Source organism: Stegostoma tigrinum, chromosome 7 (genome assembly GCF_030684315.1).
Source record: "Stegostoma tigrinum isolate sSteTig4 chromosome 7, sSteTig4.hap1, whole genome shotgun sequence".
Lineage (NCBI taxonomy): Eukaryota > Metazoa > Chordata > Chondrichthyes > Orectolobiformes > Stegostomatidae > Stegostoma > Stegostoma tigrinum.
In genome coordinates, this window is record NC_081360.1 from 80,507,463 (window position 1) to 80,523,333 (window position 15,871).

At 37.5% G+C, this 15,871-nt stretch overlaps 1 protein-coding gene across 9 annotated transcripts in view; it reads right to left on the reverse strand.

Moving 5' to 3' along the window:
• Positions 1 to 3,365: 3,365 nt before the first annotated feature.
• The window catches only part of zeb2b (zinc finger E-box binding homeobox 2b), a 142,113-nt gene continuing 129,607 nt past the window's right edge, over positions 3,366 to 15,871 (reverse strand). For all 9 annotated transcript variants that reach the window (XM_059647447.1, XM_059647451.1, XM_059647448.1 and 6 more), the window contains 4 exons: positions 13,539 to 13,647; positions 9,218 to 11,217; positions 6,656 to 6,836; positions 3,366 to 5,574 (listed from right to left, as the gene is read on the reverse strand). In XM_059647447.1, the coding sequence (XP_059503430.1) occupies positions 4,997 to 5,574; positions 6,656 to 6,836; positions 9,218 to 11,217; positions 13,539 to 13,647 (2,868 nt within the window). In that variant the 3' untranslated portion in view covers positions 3,366 to 4,996. The remainder of the gene's footprint in view (positions 5,575 to 6,655; positions 6,837 to 9,217; positions 11,218 to 13,538; positions 13,648 to 15,871) is intronic.

Here is a 15,871-nt window from a genome sequence, read left to right on the forward strand (position 1 = left end):
GGAAATTATACATTCATTTAAACTGAAGTGACCCTGTTTATAACTTGTCTTGTGTGGTTTAACAGTATTTAGTCAGTGTTGTGCATATTAATGATGTTTTATTGATTACAGTCAAATGCATCTGGCATATGCTTTAGAAATTGTTTACAGCTTGCGCAATATTCCTTGAATTGAAATCTTTTATAAAGTAACCGCTGTGTAACTTGCTGAGAAATTATTAAACTGTTCACATCATATTCAGATTTGATCTATGTGTGTGCGCAATAATTTACTGAAAAATAGATAAGTAAACTTTTCAAATTCCTCATTCTTCAATTCTCTTAATGACAATTTCCCTTATCCAGTACAGTGCAGATCAATTCCATACTAACATTTCTGTTCCAGTTGCATTCACATCATTAGTCCCACTGTAAAATAAATTTAACTTTTGTGATGTTCCTGTGTGTTGGAACCTAAGATTGAAATTTCTAATTTCAGTAAGATTAATTCTGGGAGCAACACCTCTGTAACAGCAAATTCAGACACCATTATCCTTTTACAGCAGAAGAAAACAAATTTATTTACTATTAGACTTTGTATTGCTTTATTGAATTTTTTAAAAGGAGCAATCTGAAGCATAACTACAAATCAAATCATGAACTATTTTTCCTGAAGATGTGGACTGTTTAAATTGTATAGGTTTCATGGTTTGAATGTTAAATATAGTTCAATCATTTGTTGAAACCAAATAAATCACTGCTGGTCTATTGTAAAATTTGTTCCAAACGTTGATTTTATGCCATTACCACATGCACAGCGGTGTCAAGACTTTTTTAAAATTTGATGGAACAAGGCAACATGTCTTCGTTGTCTTTTATTAGAACACTATTTATAAACTGTGCCTTTGCTGCATTCTTGATTAATGTGTTAATGACAGCATTCATGGGCTTTCTTCAGAAATGTTCACTCACACGTCCACACAGAATCCAATCAACTCTTGAAACCTTACTTCTATTTTTATCGCTTTACAAACCTTGCTATCCGTGTACTGATGACAAACATGCTGAAGTATGAAAATAAATAACATCTCCCTATACATGTTAGAACATAGTACAGAACAACTTTGAGGTTGTTAATGTTTTATCTGTTTAGTGATTTCCCACGGTTGGATTGGGAATTAAACTTATCTTTTTAGAGTAATCCAGAGAGGGTCATTTAATGTAATATTTTATATTTTAGTGAATATAGGTATAAAAGAAATCTGCTGTGGCATTAACGGTCAGACGGGGGGGGGGTGGTGGGGGGTTGTTGGAAATCAATTGATCTACTTTTTTCTCCCCTCAGAGAGACTATAATATTATTCTCAAGGATTTTTGTGTGCTTATTCTTATAACCAAGCGTTATTTTAAAACCAATCAATCATAAAACAAATTACAGAAAATGAAAAAAACAAACATGACAAAAGGTTTAAAAGCTTCACTTTACTCTGTTTTATGTGTGCTCTAACTGAAACATGTATTTTAGTTTTTTTTAATGCTTTCCATCACTATGGGTGTGCAGTGAAAATATTATCAAAATGCCTGGGGCGTTCTCAGACATGTAACGATCCTCACTGTTTTTATTCTTGCAGATAATTATGTTGGAATAAGTTCACAGATCTTCAGAGAACACCTTTAACAACAGTTCTGTTCAAAGTGCTATGCAAATTCAAACCTGTCAATATATTATTCTACAGGATAGCATTAAAGAACAGTATTTTATTAACCTTTAATAACAGCAATAAAGTATTTCTTAAAAACATGTTAAAGTTTTGCTGATAAAATATTTCTGAATATTTGAATTCATTTTCCTAACATCAGAAGAAATGTGTCATCATCATCCCTATATGGTTCAAAACTGTGCTCTTAAGACCCTGCTGCTACCTTGGTCTCTGAATATTCAAAGTAATATGTTAAAACTACTATTGATGATTTAAGGACAGGATTGTCTCTAGATTTTTCATATGATAGGACAACTAAGTAAAATGTAACTCCTTGTCTACTAGTACCAAAATCCCAGATGTTGTTTTCCAAAGGGTACTACAACTTCAATCTTGAATTCAGGACATTTCATCAGATGTCACCATTGGTGCAGAGACTGGATTTTTCTTTTGCGAAAAAATGTACAGTTATGAGCTTATAATTATGATTTCACTCATCAAAATTCTGTGACTTTGTCATAGTATATTCAAAACATTAAGTTTTGAGAAAATGCAAGTGAAATACTTGATTTAAAACTTCACTGCAAAGTTATCAATCTGTGAAAACCTGTGCCTGCAATATGCTTTAAATGGAAAAAAAAACCTGATGATAAGAGAAAGTAGTCTTCCTATGGATGCGTATATTTAAGCACATCTTATATATACATATCATGAACCATATAAGTCTCAGAATATTTTCAAGAAAAATGTGGTTATATTTTAAAGTGTACAGTGCTGAAATATTCTTAAATGATCTTGCTTACATAAAGAACTGAATGATTTTGAAATGAATTGTACTATACCAGGTAAGCAAGACACTATTATTTAATTGGATTTTGCAATGGATATCTTTTAAAAGTCTCCCTTTCAACGACGAAAATTGATTTTTTTTAAGAACCAATCAATTAATTGGTATATTCCTGAGATCAACTTAAACGAGCTGTAAAAGCTGTTTCAAAATCAATGGTTTGGCAGTTCAAAAACTGCATGTCAATCACAATCACTCGTCTTTTAGTTATCATCTGATCTCCGATTTGTCTTCATTATGTGTAATGTATCTTAATTGCCTGCTGGAAATTCAGACTATAGTGTCACCAAATTCTGGTTACGATATCATGAAGACACTGTCTAAGCCACCACTGCCCTGCTTCTGTGAGAACCCCAATTCTTTATTCAACAAGACAACATTCCATTTTGTTAACCTATGCAGTCTGGATGATCAAATGAGAAAGCTGTATATACATCTCACAACTTAATCAAAAGCCCAGTATTGATTTTCCTTCAAATTAGATCCTGTTAATAAAATCGAGATAGCTTATTTAAAAGAAGTCTCTATTTTATGTGCCAGCAGTGTTACATTTCTGATGGTGCTATGCATCTAATTAGCAGAGTGGATGAAAGATGGAATATAGCTTGTAAGTTCAGCTGCAAAATCACCTTTGAAAGCCTGAATCAACTAAATACAAGGTAACACAATAAATAAATTCTCCTTCATGCAGTGCCAATATGCCCAATCCTCAGTTAGTCTGTTGCTTTCCTCTCAGCAAGCTTATGAAATAAATCCAACCACATAATTTTGTTTATTTTGAGATGGTGAGAGAATTATAAAAGTGGACATTGAGTGAAATAAATAGGACGACAATATAAATTTAAGTTAATAAATATTTTTTTGTTAACAATGCTGTGGATGAAACTGTAATTCTTCATGGTTTGAAGACAATCCTACAGTTAGGAAGGAAACACTATACATTATTATGCACATCAGTTTTCTGCAGTGATGTCCATAGAACCTTAAGCTGCACGTACAGGTCCTAGTTTGGCTACATTTTATTCGAGCATGGTCATTTCCAAGAGAAATTACAAATTGAAAATTTAATAATACTTTTACAAAGACAATTCAGGAAAGATTTCTGTCATGGTATCATACATTGTATTTTAACAGTCCCTCTTTTTTTAGCTAAAAAACAGATGAAGAAAGTGGAATTTTCAGTCGAAAATACAGTGTTTTCACAAGATTGTATCAAAAGTTCTCAAATTTGGAATCCAGTAATTGGAAAACAAAATAAAATAATAAATTGAAAATTCGTATCTCACAATTAATGTTTGAAAACACAATAAATGCTCTTCTCATTACGTAAAATTTGCCCAAATGATCAACTTCATGTTCCTTTACTAAAATATATCTATATATTGAAGAACTATAATACTGTACACTACAGTATGAAATAAATAAAATTAGGAAATATAAAATGAGCAACATAAATAAATGTTATTTGACCTAAAATAAAATGAATGCAAATTGTTGCAAAGTTTGGTGTAATACTGACAAATTAATGAACAAAAAAGTACAGAAAATTGCACAAACGTATGTAAACTAACGAACTGCTGCCTAGAATCTAATACTGACATGGGTGCTTCAAAGAACAGGGTGAGCTGTTTAACACTGAAGCTGGTGCAAGGTAACTTTAGTTACCTCTTTTAGCACTATACAAGGATGGCACTTGCAGAACACACAGATTAAAAGGTTTGCATATAAGGCTTTTTAAAACCACCTTTCAGAAGGCTTCCTCCACCATCAGACCTTCTTTCTCTCTCTCTCTCTCTCTCTTTCTCTCCGATTCTCTCTCTTACTCTCACTCTTTCTATTCCATCATAGCTGGGTCACTGTAAGACTTCAATGTCTAAAAAAAAATCACACATGCATCATTTCATGATCCTTCAAATAACTCTTGGGAACCTAAAATATTGTGTGGTTGCTGAAACAGGCCTAATGACTGGTTCAAACTACAAACAATCCACTAAAATGCTGCTGTTTACTTATATGGGTATGGGTAGAAGCACAGGCATTACATGTTCAAGTTACTGTTGTGTGATAATATACATAGGTAGAAACATAGACAATACATTTCTTTTTAGAATTTTGTGTAGTAATACAAGTGGCATGTAATGCAATATACTCCACTATTTTGTGCTAAATAAGAAACTATTAACAGAAGGGTAATTATAGGCTGCTGGAACCACACATTTTTTTAGGTCCTAACACTGAACTTTTTTTGCATAATGCAACTCTTCACAACCCAAACTTGACTAATTCCTTCTAACACTGCCGCTTTTTTTTCTTTTTTTTTCCTTTTTTTTGCATCTGACAGACTGCCCCATCTGTCCAACACACAGGCTTCCAGGAAGCATCAGGCACGTGCATGTACAGCTTAACACAGCAGTGTTTCAAGCAAGTAACAATACTACTGGAAGAAGTAGGAAGCTAAAATGCAGTAGTTATTATATGCCATCTTCCACAATGTCATCATGTTCTGATTTGGTTTCCGTTTTCTCATCAACTGAGCTATCGTCCATTGAGTGGTCACCATTTTCCTCTTCGTCTCTTATTGTGTCCTGATCTGTATCCATACTTTTATTTTCACTCTCTTCTTCTTCCTCTTCATCAAATTCCTCTTCCCCTTCTTGCCTTACTAATTTCTCCTCATCCTCGTCTCCTTCTTTTTCCTGTTCTCGTTCGCTCTCTACTTCTCTTGGCATGCTTTCTCGCTCCTCAGAGTCCGAGTAGCCCTGAGGAGTAATGCTCTGTAAGTAGGGCCGATTCATCAGTAGCTCTGCAGATTCTAAGTGACCCTTCTGACGGGCCTCTCGTTCAGCTGCTTCCCGTTCCTCTGCCTCCCGTTTGCAATAGGAATATCTGTGGTTCATGTGCTGCGAGTAGGACCCTGAGTGTGAAAAGCGTTTGCCGCACTTGTCACACTGATACGGTTTCTCACCAGAGTGCAGTCGTGAATGTTCAATAAGATGATGTTTGTGTTTAAATGCCTTCTTACAAATTTGACATTGATGTGGGCGCTTTCCTATTAAAAAAAAAGATTAAGATATAATTTTGAATTTTCTAATATGATTCAACAATCTTCTAATGATTTATATACCTTTGCTGAATCTCCAAGAACATGTCAAAGTGTCAGAAATCTTCAAGTGTTCAGAATTACTGTCAATCATAGCTGTCAAAGTTACTACAGATCATTTCTTTGCTGCGAAGCTAAAAATATGTTTTGAGTACAAACTGTCTGTAGTTTTGAAAAGATAATTTACAATTTAATGAAATAGAATATTTGACTGTTTCATCAAAAAGCACAATGAAAATTCTCAAGTTACTAAAAGAGAGGTCTCCTGACAAATGTGGGAAAGTAATGATTTTATTTTCAGATAGCAGCTCCTGTGACAGAAAAAAAGATATATATTTATACCAACATCAAGTTATGATGCACACTTCACTTTTAACCTATGTAATTGAGAGTATCTCCTGTGGCATTTCAGCCAACGTGTGACCAGAGTTTGGAACTTGGAACCTTGGCCAAGCAAACATCTGGCTAATTCCACACCACAAATAGCACTGGAATGCATTCAACACCTTCCATAGCTACCATACTTGAAGCAAAATTCAAAAATAGACATGACAGTAAATCCCTGTCGGTCTGATATGATGGGGCAAAATGGAGGACAGACTAAGAAGGGAGTGATGAAACAGGATAAATGTGTGTGAGCAAATCTGGATGTGTTCATGTATGAGAGTATAATAAGGAGAGAAAAACAAGAAACAAATTATACTATATTAAAATGGAAGACTAGATTAAGAATCTGGATGGGCAAGAAATAGTACAGTGATGTTACCAATTACTGTGCGAGTGTTACATTGTAAAAGCTCCCACCCTTGAAGATGTAATGTCATACTTCTCAACCCTTCCTCCATGAATAGATAATTCCATAGCCCATATCCTTAACTCTGTATCATGTTAAACAGCCTTCAGAAAATCTCCCTTCGCAAAATAAATGTACCATAAAATGTAATAACTTCAATTTAATACTGTATTTTAGAACTAATACAAGAATCAATTCCAACAGGTATGGGCAGTGCAAAATAAAAATGTAAAATACCTGTGTGCTCATATTTATGTCGCAGAAGGGAACTGCTTTTCTGGAATGTTTTGTCACACAAGTCACATGCATACATGCCACTTTCTGTCTTCTTGATCTTCTTTCGGGACAGACAGGAATCTGAATCTGTCATGTCATCCAAGCCTGACATGTAATCTGTAGTTCCATCAAGCAATTCCCCCTAAGATAACATACATTTTTATTAGAAAACCCACTGACCTCCAATACAAATAAATACCTTGCACTGTCTCTTGTGATTTCACAATAGGCAAATGTAATACCATATATATAACATTTAATTTACAGGTTTCAAGTCTGAAAAGACATTAAACCTGAGAGGCAAATGAAAGAGATTTATACATATATTAAATGCACAAACCGAGTTTTGTGTCTGTGTGCGTGTGTGTGCACGCGCGCATTTACTGGTTTTATAAAATAAATTTGTCTCAGTACTGAATTCTTTAACTGGAAACTGGAAAAAGCTATTAGTTGCTGATAAGGCTTACTGTGTCTGTAGCCTTGTGAGTAACTGCCTTGTGACATTCTTTTAAATTATCAGTGCTGATTACACACTTGCAGTAGCTATATTACATATCTTTATCCTATATGGTTATGATTTATTCTTAATGCAAACAGGCTGGTGAGAAAGGTCTGTAATTACTATGAAAATGACTCCTTGTATGTGAAAACAGCATTTAATTCAACAGTAACGTACATGAAAATGCGGATTGCAACACAGCAGCATTCATTTTGGCATGAAATGAAGGGAAGTGCTAAAAGTAATCCTAAAGTGTAAAAATGCACTCACACACCTTCCCACTTTGTTAGTGCTATTACATTTCATCAACAGAGATATATTAATTAATACCTGCAGAAGTTAAAATTAACTGACTGGTCTGACTATTTGTTAAATAGGACAGCTGAACTGTCAAAATGGAAAGAAAAGGGAAATGTGAATTAGGCTGTGTAGCATGCTGTTTACGAATACCTTTGTACATATCATTGTAACTTTATTCTGTCACATAAAACATGATCCCGATCAGATACCTAAATGTATCAAAGCACCCGTTAGCTTCTATCAGCACCAATGTTGAAATTAAATCATCAAATCTTCGTTAATTTTGCATTTATTATTCAGTGCTAGAGGTTTGTGTGTGTTCAATGAAATTATTTACTTTTAGAATACTTCTTAAGTTAATACATAGACAATAAAGATGTGTTCACCAAAGTGTTTCTCACAACAGTATCCTTTCAAATTTCATTTCAATTCTAAAGTATTAATCAGCAACATTATATATACACTTTTATATTTAGAGAATGGAAAAATTCTAAGTAAGTAATTTACTATTTTTAACATTAATTTAGCATTCAACTTATGGGTTTTGTCTCAATAAGAGTGAAAAGAAAAGGATATTGTGTCTGGATTTCCTTTCAGGGTGCAGCAATTGTTTTTCAAAATTATGATTTTGATCTTTTAAATATTATTTGACAATACTTTACATGCTTTACATATACATTTTCAAGATGAAAATATACAATTAAGCTATTTTCAGTCATTTTCATATCAATTAAATTAATCTTACTCTCGTCAGAAATGAGAAAGTATAGTTGCATCCATTGTAAGTTTGTGGCCCTGCCACACATTATTTCTAAGGTGTATCAATCAATCAGTCACAAGTCACAGAGTGTGGAGCCGGATGAACACAGCAGGCCAAGCAGCATCTCAGGAGCAAAAAAGCTGACGTTTCGGGCCTGGACCCTTCATCAGAGAGGGGGATGGGGAGAGGGAGCTGGAATAAATAGGGAGAGAGGGGGAGGCAGAACGAAGACGGAGAGAAAACAAGATAGGTAGAGAGGAGAGTATAGGTGAGGAGGTAGGGAGGGGATAGGTCAGTCCAGGGAAGACGGACAGGTCGGGGAGGCGGGATGAGGTGGTAGGTAGGAAACGGAGGTGCGGCTTGAGGTGGGAGGAAGGGATGGGTGAGAGGAAGAACAGGTTAGGGAAGCAGAGGCAGGCTGGGCTGGTTTTGGGATGCGGTGGGGGGAGGGGAAGAACTGGGCTGGTTCTTCCCCTCCCCCCACCGCATCCCAAAACCAGCCCAGCCTGCCTCTGCTTCCCTAACCTGTTCTTCCTCTCACCCATCCCTTCCTCCCACCTCAAGCCGCATCTCCGTTTCCTACCTACCACCTCATCCCGCCTCCCCGACCTGTCCGTCTTCCCTGGACTGACCTATCCCCTCCCTACCTCCTCACCTATACTCTCCTCTCTACCTATCTTGTTTACTCTCCGTCTTCGGTCCGCCTCCCCCTCTCTCCCTATTTATTCCAGTTCCCTCTCCCCATCCCCCTCTCTGATGAAGGGTCCAGGCCCGAAACGTCAGCTTTTGTGCTCCTGAGACGCCGCTTGACTTGCTGTGTTCATCCAGCTCCACACTCTGTTATCTTGGATTCTCCAGCATCTGCAGTTCCCAGTATCACTGTCACAATGTCTACTGTGTTGATTGGAATGCAACTTTTTACAAAAAATTCAGAAATGTTACAGAATCAGTCAGCTGCTGTTACCTGGAACGTTTGCTTCCGCTGGTACTTTCTTCTCTGTTGCAATTCTGCAAAAGCAGCTGCACCTGTTCCATATGTGTACGCCATGTGTGGGAGGAAGCCCATTTGATCTAGCCCTGGATATGGTCGCAGACCTGGAACACTAGACTGGACTGAGGGCATAAAAGCAGCTGGGGGAAATGCGTTTTGTGGTGGAAGCGTTGTGTACAATGGTTTGGCACTAAATGGGTTTATACTGAATACTGGCTTAGTGCTTTTCTCTAGGGTGTTGTTAGTATTAGGCAATTCCTTCTTCAGGAAAGTCAAGTTTAAGGGCTCATCTGGGTTCTCTGATGGATAAGAAATACTGTTATGGTCAACAATAATACTATTGGTTTTATTTCTTATTTTTCCTGTGACAACACTTTTATGTTCGTTCTTTTGTTTTGGCAAAGACAAGTCCAGAGGCTCAGCCTGAGGCTCTTCTGAAGAGAAGCTGTTTGGAGTGTATGAGCTACTATGAGAGTTCTTAGAGGAAGTAGAGGAAAGATTCAAAGGGGAAGGAGTATTGCTCCTTGAGTGGTCCATCTTATCACCAATTGGTTTAATACTGTTAAACTGAGAAGATTTAATAAGCCTGAGAGGTGCATCACAATTAGTAACACTGTTATGCAGTTCTGCTATTGATGGTGACGTTATTGAGTCCATCGGCTTTAATGCTGCTGTCATGTGCCTAGCTGACAGACAGTCTTTATTTATGAACATGTCAGTGGCAACCGATGCCAACTCAGCACTGGTCCGATCCAGTGGCGGTGACCTGGAATTAGAGAGCTGGCAGACCTTCCTTTGCTCAAACCATTCTTTTACAAAATCCTGAGGGAGGCCAACAGCAATGGAAATTTTCAGTAGTTCTTCAGAATTTGGCTCCATATTCATGGCATAATAGGCTTTCAATACAGACATGTGGTCCTTATAAGCATTTATAGGGCTGGGGATACCTTTTTCTGAAAGAAGGGAGGATAACATATAAGCTTGCTTTTCACCTGGTGTTCCTGTTTTATTGGTAATTACAACTTCACTTGGTTGAAGTACAGCTTTGATTTCTTCATTCATCTTGCACATGTAGCGTTCATGCTGATGTAAGGGAATGGGACCAGGGAAAGCCTCCCTGCAAAACTGACAGGAGTAAGGAGATGTGTTATTGTTGTCAAGTGTCTTTTCTTCCATACCAAGATCTAATGCAGAACAGCTCATGTTACGCAGCCTGTCCTTTTTCAAATTGCTCATTTGCCTTTGTGTGTCCGTGTTCAAGCTCTGAAGACAAGCTTTGGCTTCATTCACCTTTTCTAGTGTGTAGTCAATAATACTTTTAGTGGCACCATTATGGCTGACAACTGGAAGACCAACAGATGGCATAACAGGGGAGGTAACTCCTTGTTCCTCAGCCAAGGAAGCTTGAGAGGCTGGCTCTTTCACATGATAACCTTTAAGTCTTGAAATCTCTTCAGACTTGCAGTCCATTTTTTGCCTACACACTGTATTGTCAACAATTTTGAGGACCTTTTGGACTTCACTTAAGTTACTGTTTGCTACATTTGAAAAGTTTAGTATTGGTGCTTCTATCCCTACTCCTAAGTGCTGCATTGGACTTAGAACTGAGGTGTTGATTGACAGTGCACTGCTATCTCCCACTCCACCATTTGGAAAATTACCAAACCCATGGGAAGTCATTATGGCTTTGTAGTCATTGAAATCTAGTGGCTCTGTCTTAATTTTAAGTAGTCCTGGCTGCTCAGGAATACCAAGAGGCTTGCCATTCTCCAGTTTATGCCTCAGTTGTGTAATTGCTGAATTTGTAGGAGAGGAAGAAGCTGAAGTTGGAGAAGAGCCCGGTTTTAAGCTCGTTCGCATCCTGCCATTGACTGAAATCAGGCCAATGCACTTCTTGCTACTGATGTGAGAACTGTAGGAGCCGGAGTGAGAAAATCGTTTCTTGCAGTTTGGACACTCATATGGCTTTTCACCTGTAAAACGTTTTAAGCAATTGAATTTAAAATTATATATGTAGGTAATCTCATCAAAATTATTCATTCTATTAAATTAATGAATTAAACACAAATGATAATATATCATGAAACTCACAGGAAGGAAAACATTCATCCTATCATATTCCCATTGGCTAAGAAAGAACTATCCAGCCTAAACCTATTTTCTACATCCTGATCCATAGCCTCAAAGGTTATGGCAGTTTTAGTGCATATACACGTACTTTTTAAACATATTTTTGCTTCTATCACTGTTTCAGACAGCAAATTCTAGTTCTCAAGAACTCTCTAGGTGAAAAAAAGATTTGCACTGAATTCTCTCTAAACCTCCTATATCTGACCCTAACCCTAACCCTAAGTCTGTTTCCCTAATTAGGAACCCTTCAATCAATGGGCACAGGTCCTTCCTGTCAACTCTTATCTAAAACACGCGTACTCCATGTAGTCATCAGGTAGTGCTGAAAAAAGGCACATTTTCCCAAATGCCTAAGTACTTATCCCACAAATGGGTAATATGGTATATGAATTTCAGAGTCTGTGTGATGCCAGATAGATCATATCAAGCAGAAAATTCCTTTGTTCACAACAAACAATGCACCGATGGCACCCAACTTGCCTGTGCTTACGGATCTCACAAACATGTACAACCTTATGAGATTCCACAATTAGACATTTGCTGGATTATCCTGAGTCAGTGAAGCATTACACTGACAACTAACTTAGGATTTGCAGTCTGGCTCGCAAGATGGTAACTTGCATGTACTGGAAGCTACATGTATTACTACACAGAGGCATTTATCTTGTAGACAGAAAGAACATGCGCGCACACTATGCCTGTTTCACCTCAACAAAACAGGCAACAGCCATTCACTGAGATAATGGGAACTGCAGATGCTGGAGAATCCAAGATAATAAAGTGTGAAGCTGGATGAACACAGCAGGCCAAGCAGCATCTCAGGAGTACAAAAACTGACGTTTTGGGCCTAGACCCTTCATCAGAGAGGGGGATGGGGTGAGGGTTCTGGAATAAATAGGGAGAGAGGGGGAGGCGGACCGAAGATGGAGAGAAAAGAAGATAGGTGGAGAGGCAAGGATGAAGAGATTACAAGAGAGTTGCAGTGGAGAGTGATTCCTTGAGGTTGGTCCGGAGGGAGGAGGGTAACTTCTTCAGGTTAGGCATCCCTGGAAGAGGCTTCGCCGTGAGGTTAAAATTGTATCAGAATTCTCCAGCATCTGCTGTTCCCATTATCTCTGATACAATTTTAACCTCACTGCGAAGCCTCTTCCAGGGATGCCTAACCTGAAGAAGTTACCCTCCTCCCTCTGGACCAACCTCAGGGAATCACTCTCCCACTGCAACTCTCTTGTAATCTCTTCAGCCTTGCCTCTCCACCTATCTTCTTTTCTCTCCATCTTCGGTCCGCCTCCCCCTCTCTCCCTATTTATTCCAGAACCCTCACCCCATCCCCCTCACTGATGAAGGGTCTAGGCCCGAAACGTCAGCTTTTGTGCTCCTGAGATGCTGCTTGGCCTGCTGTGTTCATCCAGCTTCACACTTTATTAACAGCCATTCACTGTTTCATTTCTCGACACAATGCATTGACTAATTACAGTCAATCTGCCTGGTTAACATTTAACTAGCCTGGCAGTTCTTTGTCAGTTATCATTAACTGCTGCAGTCCCCATTTCAATGCCTCTGCTAATCAGACTTCCCTTGCCAAACAATCAGCATTTGCCTCTCATAATGTTATTCCCCATAAATTGGTATTCTTGTGGAATGTCCTGAAGAGTGCAAGATAAAAAGCTCCAACAAACTTCATTTTTAGTCAGCCATCTTACACGTTTCAATTAGGTCTCTTCTCAGCCTCTTTTGTTTCAAATAAAGCAACCCCAACCCATCTATTTTTTTTCCCTGAGAATTAAAATTCTCCAAAATAAATAAACACATATTAATTATACACAAACAATGACATTTGATGGTTCATTTATATTTTATATTCTATAATGTATAATATAAAATCATAGGGGTAATTTAACAAATTTGTTCTCTTACTGTGGAGCTCCCCTCACTTGTAGCACATATTAAGATTCCAAGAGAGGATGTCATCTGTTCCCATTGGACTTTCTGGATAATAATTTTAATGGACAGATATCCTGCAAGATCTAAAGGTGTTTGCTCCCACTATTCCAATGTGTAGTTCTGACAGGTGAAGCTCCACATCAAGAGTCTTTTTGTAAAACCTAGCTTCATCCTTCAAAGCGTGTCTTTTATCTAGCAGACTAAGAAATGTTCTGCTTACCACTATGAATTCGCAGGTGTTCCTTCAGATGGTGTTTGTACTTAAAGGCCTTGCCACACTCTGTGCATTTGAACTTGCGATTACCAGCACCATGGGTCAGCATGTGGTGCTACAGAGGGAAGATAGTGAAATGAGTCTTGTGCACAGCTTGGTGAAATTTGTGAACAGTCACAGCTAACAGAACAGACATGCCAAATGGACCTTATTTACATACAGACATTCTAGATACTACAAGCTCCTAAGTCTCTTTGTCTTCCAAATCATGATTTCTGAAAGAATTGCTAAATCTTTCAGGTTTCGCATCACACACAACAAAAAAATTCTAAAAGAAAGTCATTGCCACAAAAAATACAAATACCATAAATAACAGCTTCTGTGCCAAAACCATTCTGTCATTCTATTCTATTATCTGACACATTCATGTCAAGTGTCATGTTGCCAGATCATTTTTTTACGTATTTTAATACGCCAAATGTATTTTTTTACTGGGACCTTGTGGATTAAATGTATATGAAGTGTCTTAACAGTAGCAATTTAATAGTTAAAATTTATTAATATGCTTTTGTTACATTGTGTGAAAAAAAGTTAAAATCTCAATAGGGCTGACCTTTTCTAAACATCTGGCAGCAAGCACAATATGAAAATTAACTGGTAAGAAATTGAATTGATGGCAACGGATACTCAAGGTAGGAGGTCAGCTTTCTAAAGTAGCAAGATACAAAAGCTTTGTAAAGGAACAGTGCTGAACAGTGTGACAACTGCTAGGGTGTGCTGACTCTTCCCACATTCCTGGTGAGACAGATGGTGTTGGACAGGACACAGGGAGGTTTGTTCAAACAGCAGCAACCTTCAAAGATCAAGCAAACCCTGGCCTGCAGAGCGCCAATGAGGGACTGGTGCTCATATGTTGCTGAGCTGCATAAACAAACAGCAACAGCTGCTTTGTCTCCCCTCAATCCTTAGAGGGCTGATGCAAACTTTAGTTGCGCCTCTGTTAATATGATACAATCATTTGTAATTACTAAGTGGGAGTACCATGATCAAATTAGGGAACTTCTTTTTCAATTCTAAAACTAAACAGAAATAAATAAAAAGGGAAGATGCAAACAGAAAGGAAACAACACAGCACACAAACTGGGCAAAACAGCCCAGCAGAACACACACAAAATAGTCTGATTCTATGACAATAGAACAGGTACACACTTCCAAGAATTGGAATTCTTTTACAGTGTGTTTTGAGCTTCAGGTAAAATAATGTTGGGGTTTATGTTCGATGATACAAATGTAAGCCTTATGTCATTTTTCTGAGGCTTTCACAGAGCATTTAAATGATTTTACATCACTGGAGTGCTGTCAACTAATGCTGCATTGTAGCCCCGTATCAGTGGCACTCTTTAACATAAGACACAGATCCGACGTCAAATGGCTTGTCTGCATCAACAACTCACACTATGCTGAATTCTGTGAGCTGCTGTTAACCTTCAATTAAACAAAAAAAATGCTGTTTCCCTCATTTTTAGTACTAGGAATAATGGGTCTCCACTGTAAATTTATTGTAATGGTTGAAATAAAAAAAAATGGAAAGTGGTCCACAGTGCAATGTGTGCATTGGTTTGAGTGTTGCTTGCTATAGCCAATTTTATCACGTTAAAATACCATCAGTAAAATTGAAAACATCATTATTCTACAGGCAGAGATTATTTTCCTGACAAAGGGTAAATGTAATATCGGTATTTGAACCTTTAAAAGAGAGTAGGAGTCAGGTTCAAAATATTACAGTTGCCTTTTATAGCAATGCTGAGTTAAAATCAACATTGTGTTTTTAATAAGGCACATTCTGTAATTCCTGGAAACATTTTAGAATCAACTTTTAATGGTACAGACCCTGCACCAAAAAGTGAAAGAGAAACTTAATTTAAAATAAAATTGCACTGTCAGAAAGTGTTTTATTTGAATATATGAAATAGAACTGTTATGAGAGAAAAAACACAAAGCATGATGTATCACAGCTTAAAGTTTCCAAAGAAACTTGTTTCTTGCAATTTCTTAGGCAATTATCTCATCTTCTAAAGTAGCGAAGCTGTCATGTGCAAAGGTAAATATTTGAATGAAATCATTCTCCCAAAATGATAACAATGGATTAAGTACACTTCCACAAACCCATTTACAATCTACGGCATTTCACATCTCCCGCGAGGAGGAAGACGAAGTTACACTACATAGCACAAATGGTTTAGTAACGGTTAATCAAAGAAAGTGTTCCTTTGAGAGAGGTGCACGTGTCTGCCAAAGAACAGGGAATAGTTTTATTAACATACCTCCTTCTACCATTG